We start from the raw sequence: 7,500 nt of genomic DNA on the forward strand, positions 1-7,500 counted from the left end.
AGCCTTAAAGTCAAGTGCCTTGTAACATTTTATGAAGAAAGAATTGTTGAAAAAAGAAAAGAAAAAATTTGAACCACCTTGTCATTCCGATGATAATACCTACAACTTTTTCCTTTCAAGGCAAACTGTTTACTGATGGAACTGTAAGTGCCGCTTGTTTATTTTAATTCAGCACGATGGTCTCCTCTTCTACTATTTGCTTCCTAAATATCTACGTGTTTATGTTGCATTGCATTTTGATGTTGAATGATAAATAAATGCCTTTTTAAGAAAAGATAGTTTTTACTCTTGTTTTTTATTTTGTTTTTTTTGTTTTTTAATCATTTTTTATTTTTTATTTATTTAGACTTTTAGACATGGGCTCGGGTGTGATGTGTTTATTTAATATTACTAATATTGTTCGGATTCTGATTGTTGATATTTATTTAGAAAGTATTATTATTATGTTTTTTTAGTTTAGTGTTTTTGTTTATTTTGTTTTGTTATGGTAGTTGAACATGACAGAACCCGATTATGTTCCCCATTCTGCTAATATTGAAATGCAACCTATCATATCTGTATAGAGCGAGCAATGGCTGACTTTTTTTTAATTAATTTGATGGTTTTCAGTCACAAGAATAGGAGTTAACTAAATAAAACCTCTCTTTCTATGCCATCTTTTTCATCTTTCATCTTTCCTCTCTTTTCTTCAGCATCTTTTTTGTCTTTCCTCATTTTTCCTCTCTTTTCTTCACCATCTTTTTTGTCTTTCCTCATTTTTTCTTCTCCATCTATTCCTCTTTTCTCCCTTTTCCTCCTTTTTCTCCATCTGCACGTTCTGGTCCTCTTCTGTCTCTCTACCGTGGAAGAGCTATAACTTTTACTAGATTCTTTTTGTGCCTTAAGCTTTTCCAATGGACGTTACTCTCTTTTCTGTTATATTTTTTCACTTAAATGTCCTTGTTGACGTGCTCGCTTTTTTAGCCGTCCATTGTAACTGTACTGAATGAGGAGGGATTATTAATGTTACTTCGTTTTATTCATTTATTATCATTATTATTATCATTCTTACTTTCATATTTAGTAATTTACCTAATTTTGAATTTCATTGAATAAGTTTTGTCACTGCAAAAGATATGTTTATCCTTTTTTTTTGTGAATGAAATATTGCACAGGTTCTTTTAATGATTATTTATAGTTCAAATTCTCTTTCTTTATCTTTCTTTCTATAATAAGAGAAATACTCATTTTCTTGTAGATGGCATACCAGGAATGACTTCTGTTTTTATAGTGACAGATTATTCTTGTCATCATGCCTATTCTGTTTTACTTTTTTTTCTCTCTCTTTTAATTCATTGACCGTGCATTGCTCATTATTTTATCATAAAATGCTCTGTTGTTATGCCAGCCATGAGATGTGCATGAATTGTTGATCCTCTAAGTAATACTTATAAGGTGTTTTTAATTCACCACTACTAGTGCCTGTGGTGTGGAAAATAACAAGAGTTCTTCTTTGTGATGTTTATGTAATTTATGTAATATGTAACAGACGAGGACAATTGCCTGTGGATTTTTTTTTTTTTTTTTTTTTTCCCTCCCCCCCCATTTCTCTTTTAGTCACATAAGAATGTGATTTTTGTCATTAGGTTGGAGTTCATGTTTATTGACAGTTGTCTTACTGAGTATGCAACTGAGAACATTATATTTTGCATTTTGGAATTAGACTATGTTTGAATGTCTATTTGCATTTTTTTGGTAGATGCTTAGGCAATTTTCGGTTACTTATTTTTTATTATTTATTTTTTAAGATACCATTTATGCTAAAAATTTAATCATATATTGGCAAAGATGTGTTAAGGTAATTGATGTCTGTTTATGCCATAGAACAAGATTCCCTCAATATATTGTACAATTTAGCCGAGAATGTTTGTAATACCACCATCCTTCGGGCTACCAAGGCCATTTTGTAAGCATTAGGACTGATTATTGGAAGAGAAGCTTCATAGGGAGAGGAGCCATTATGAAAACATGTCATTGGTCACCATTTTGTATTTCTGCCCATGTTTTATTGTATATAAAGTGTGATTTTTTTTTTTTTTTTTTCTTTTTTTTTTTTTTATTATTATAACTTTTCTTTCTGATTTATGATGTCGCAGCTACTGTGTGAAGGATGTGCTTTTTTTGAATGTTAAAATTGGTCATTTTTGTTTATTGATTATCACTGAATACATGGGACCATTGAAGAGTCTTAGATGTGCTACACTTGAAGATGGATTTTCTTCTGTGATTGTAGAATAGTTATATCTATTTGATATTAAGATGTCACTAGTTTTTTTTTTTTTTTTTTTTTTTTTTTTTTTATATAGAGAGCGAGCACGGGCACGGGCACGTGTGCGTGTGCATGTTTGTGTGCGTGTGCACTTTTTTTTCTTTCTTTCTTTTGTCTTTTCTTTTCTTTTCATGTGTATGCATATGTCTGTATGTATGTAAGTACCTACATGCAAGATATAAAGTGGAGAGAGAGAGAGAGAGAGAGGAAGTGACAAATGTGTGTATGTATGTATAAAAGTCATGTGTTGGTGTCCATGTAGGTTTGTATGTATTTTCTGTTCATACCATTGGACTTGTGTGATTGGACATTTGAAGTAGGAAATAAATATTGAATGTTTAGTTTATTATTTGTTAGATTGAAGATATAGTCAGTATTTTTGTCACAAGCTTTTCATTTAGAAGTACAGAAATGGTGATGTTTTGACAAATCTTTGGATGGCAACAGTTTTTATTATAATTATGAGTTTAGTAAAAGTGGTTTTGTGAATTACTCAAAAATGACACCATTTACATACTCAGAAATATATTTTGGTTAATGATGTAATTTCAGTATTAGACGATGTTATTTTCAGTGAGAATGTTATTTGTTTCGTTGCTCATAGAAGATATCCATATTTTTTTTCCCTTGTGTGTACGCATAATTTGATATGTATGGAAGAATATTCCGTTCGAGTTTCTGTTTCAGTAAATTGATGACTGAATTCTCAACAGTGCTTATCTTTTACTGTTGTTCATGTTCTATTATGAAGTTTATATGGGTTTGGTAATAATTTTTCTGTTTTCTTTTGTAAACATTTTGTTTCATTTTTAGAATTAGATATAGGATGTCATTTTTATTTACTATGATAGTATTTCAGTTGCATTATATATATATATATATATATATATGTATATATATATATGTATATATATATATATATATATATATATATATATATATATATGTATACATACATACATACATACATACATACATACATACATACATACATACATACATACATACATACATACATACATACATACATACATACATACATACATATATACACACACACACACACACACACACACACACACACACACACACACACACACACACACACACACACACACACACACACATACACATACATACATACATACATAAATATTTCCCCCCCTCCCCCTACTAGCACTTACACTTACTCTCATACACACACACTCGCTTTCTTACTCACTCTCGCTTTCTCTAATAAATATATATATACATATATACACATGTATGTATGTGTGCAATTTTTTTCACTTTCTTTCTCTATCTCTTTCTTTCTTTCTTCCTTTCTTTTTCTTCTTTTTCTCTAAGGTGTTCTATTGTACAACAAAGTTTGTAATGATTACCTGTGAGATATGATGTGTTCTTGAGAGGTCACGATGAAGTGTCTATTATATCTACGTTAAGCTTGCAAGATTGAAGAAGAAAGATGTCGAGCTTCTTCATAATGCATTACAAGACTATGCCTATTGTATACCAGTGCCAACTTTATTGTGAATTATGAATGAGGTTATAGGTATAGTGCTGGATCTTCTGTTTTCCTTTTTAGATTTTGTTTATTTTTTAATTTTTTATTTTTATTAATTTATTTTTATTATTATTTTTTTTTTTTTTTTTTTTTTTTTTTTTTTCTTCGGTGGTATTTTGAATTCATGGAGATTTTACTCCTGTCCTCTCTCAAATCCTTTACTGTAGTAAATGAAAGTGCAATTTATTTCTCTCCTTTTCTCTCTCTTCTCTCTCTTCTATTCTCTCTATTCTCTCTATTCTCTATTTTCTATTTTCTATTCTCTATCCACCATCCTCACTTGTGCTCTTGCTCTCTAACCAGTTATGCATATCTAGAGTAATGGTAAATATTAAGAAAAAAAATTGAAGTGATTCTTGTTGAGACATCACTTCAGAATCTACATTTTTTTTTCTCTTCTTTTCTTTCTTTTTATCCACTTTTTATCCCTCTTTACATGTAAAGTTAAGGGAATGTTATATTGACTGCAGCATAGAGAGCTTGATGAATTATTACACAAGACCCTTCTATCTGTTTTTTCTCTCTCTCTCTCTCTCTCTCTCTCTCTCTCTCTCTCTCTCTCTCTCTCTCTCTCTCTCTCTCTCTCTCTCTCTCTCTCTCTACTTTGATGATTGATATTTTATTATAGGGGATTATGTGATAATTTACATTTTGTGTTGATTTATTTTGATCATATATATATATATATTTTAAAGACAGTAAGGGATAGTTTTTAAGGTCGTCAGGGCATCAGTTGAGCATTTATGAAACCAAGAACAATCAATTTTGTGATGAAGGAAGTTCTTAGTTGCAGTTTTAACCTTGAAATTATGGTCATATCATGCTATAAGAAATATTGCCAAGAATTTTTATTATTTTTTAGAATATACCAGTTTATTAGAATGTATGTCCGGTAAGATTTTTTTTTTTTTTTTTCTTTTTTTCTTTTACCTTTCCAAAGTTGTCTCCAAGAGGTCGCGCAATTTAGAATTCAGGGTTGAATTAGGGAGAAACAGAAGTATTCAAATTATATATAATTTGACATCAGTGTACTCAGTTGAATTTTAACATTCACTGGCAAGCATTTGTTCTTGTAGCCTTGATAGAACATCCGTCCAAAGTATCTGATAAACACCTTAGAACATGACATAAAGTTGGAACTTGGATGTAACATTTGTGCTCACAGGATATTAGATATTCCATTGTAATGATATAATCCGTAGATAGAGATAAAGAAGAAGGATGCTCATTGTAAATTTCCTTTTGATATTTCTACCTGGGAATAATATAGATTTCATTGGGTTATCAAATGTGACCAGTATGCACTGGCTTTGTATTGTCAGTGGTTTTACAAGGAATAGCTGAGTCATGTCTTCTTTGTCTCATTAAACCATGTATTGCTGCACAATGATTATCTCTAGAAGGTTGTATGTGGTGCTTCAAATGCCTTTTCAATAAACTAGGTTACTGGACACCCCTTTTAGCTTCCTGGGAGGTTGGATTGCAATATAAAGTATTGCCTTATTCTTGATGAAATTAGGAATGATTTCAAATGAGATTTTTTTTTTTTTTTTTTTAATAGAATAATTGGGCTGAAATAGTTAGTCTGTTATTCATTGTTGAATAAGGCTTGGTTATACTTTATGCTGTAAGTAACTTCACAGGTATCTGCTTTCTATATCCTTACCAATATATGCTCTTACTTGCTACATGGATCAGTAGCTGTAATTTCATGAAAGTTTATTATTCTGAAAAAAAGGGAAAAAAAAAAAAAGAACTGAAAACTGTAGTATGTATGAAGCATCTATTTTTTTTATGCTTGCTTGAAACTGCATACCCCAGCTGTTTGATACTTATCACTTTGTTAGAAAAAAAACAGAATAATTAAATAAAGAAATAAAAGATAAAGAACCAAGTAACGTAATTTGATATTATCTAATTGGAATAAAACTCCTCGGCATTCATGTCTTCTTTGTTGAGAAAATTAACCTGGTCAGTGTTTGCCTATCCTCCCTGTTCACAAGCAACCCAGCATCACCATCTTCCCTTTGACCTCTCTGCAGTTTCAGGTATGTTTTCCTGCATTTTCCCTTCTTATATGTAGTCTCCTAATGGTGATGGTATCTTCTAGTTAGCTGTAACTGGACAAGGGATGGGATATGCTTGAAAAACTAATGAGAGACATAAATGAGTGTTAGATTATTTGGAAGTGGTACTCAGATAACTTTTTTAGGCATCCAAGAGAGGAAGGGAATGGACTCCTTGATTAATTATTCCCCCCCCCCCCTCCCCTTGCCCCCTTGCTCTTCCTTCCCCAAATATATTTTTCTCTTTTACTAATTCTCTCTTCTGGAAATCAGAGGCAGAGCTAATATTTTGGGTGATGCATGTTCATTATCCAGATGTTTGTATACTTTAAAAGGTGTTAGTATGAGCAAAGTTATCCTTTTTTTTTTTTTTTTACTTGCTGTGATTGATTTGTCTCTTTTCCCCTAATATAATTTTTTTTTCTCTCCATTGAAAGCTTTTTGGCCTCTTGCATGTGTCTCATTATCCTTAAGGACTGTGCATGCTTTGTCTTTCTTTTTTAATTAGGTTTTGTAAAGGAGAATCTCTTTATAAATCCTATAGCAATAGGATTATAGATATGTTTCTGATTTGTATAGATTTGCAGAATGTTTACATGTTGAAATATATTGATTTTTTGTTTTTCCAGTAATGAACTTCCAGGCCATGATTATAAAGATTTTTTGTTGTTTTTCTGTATCCCACAGGCAGGAAACAGTCCACATGTAGCTGGCTGGACTGGAGGTGTGAAGCTAGTGCCTACAATCGTCCTTTGAGTAAATATCAAACTACAACTCTCAGATTAGAAAAGGTAACCACTTGTCACAAAATCAAAGTTAGAGTAAATAATATAAAAAAGCAGGGATAAGTGCCTAAAAAATAATGATAATGATAATAATAATGAAACTTTCCTGTTGTAGATTATCCTTAAAAGAGGATGTATGGAAATCTTTTTGATATTGAGGTGATAGTTTTCAAATTGTTCAGTGATTTATCTTATTGTTAGATTTGATGCATTATTCAAAAATTTAGCATTGCTCCGCTCACAAATGCTGGGCGTTGTATAAGATGTAGTATCATTCCATTATGTAATGGCTGACTCTAAAATAGTGCATAATTTTTATATATAATTTTTATAATTATTGATGAATTTGGATAGAACATGGTAGCTGTTTTCACAAAATCCAGTCCTGGATGACAATTGGCAAGGAAGATAAATCATCTGTTGATATAAAAATATATGTTAAAGAGCTAAAAAGTAAAAGGATAGATTGCCTTATTAGTGAGTTCAGACAAATATAAATGAAATGCAGCAGTGGTAAGGAATATAAGTAACAGTGGATGATTGTTGAAAATGCCTTCTAATTAGCCAAGGAATGCTGCAAACAAGGTCTGTTTGGGGTGTTTGTGTGTGTGTGTGTGTTTGTGCATATGGCTGTTTGGGTTTATGATGTATGAGCGTATGGTAGAGTTTATGTGCTCCTGGCCATTGGATATGAGTTTGTTTTTATGGATGTGTGTTGGTGTATGAATGTGGCAGTTGTATGTTCTTGCAAGTATGTGCTTATGTTTGCAGATATAA

General features: G+C 31.3%; 1 protein-coding gene across 4 annotated transcripts in view; it reads left to right on the forward strand.

Moving 5' to 3' along the window:
* LOC125026381 (threonine-rich protein-like) overlaps positions 1-7,500 on the forward strand; it is a 28,353-nt gene that overhangs the window by 19,631 nt on the left and 1,222 nt on the right. For 2 of the 4 annotated variants that reach the window (XM_047614795.1, XM_047614798.1), the window contains one exon: positions 6,626-7,500. This exon is cut by the window's right edge and continues 1,222 nt beyond it. In XM_047614795.1, coding sequence (XP_047470751.1) covers positions 6,626-6,647 — 22 coding nt within the window. In that variant the 3' untranslated portion in view covers positions 6,648-7,500. Of the gene's footprint in view, positions 1-120; positions 1,896-6,625 lie in introns of those variants that run through there. The other 2 variants (XM_047614796.1, XM_047614797.1) reach the window with 2 other exon arrangements.

This window comes from Penaeus chinensis, chromosome 6, assembly GCF_019202785.1.
Source record: "Penaeus chinensis breed Huanghai No. 1 chromosome 6, ASM1920278v2, whole genome shotgun sequence".
NCBI classification, from domain to species: Eukaryota; Metazoa; Arthropoda; class Malacostraca; order Decapoda; family Penaeidae; genus Penaeus; species Penaeus chinensis.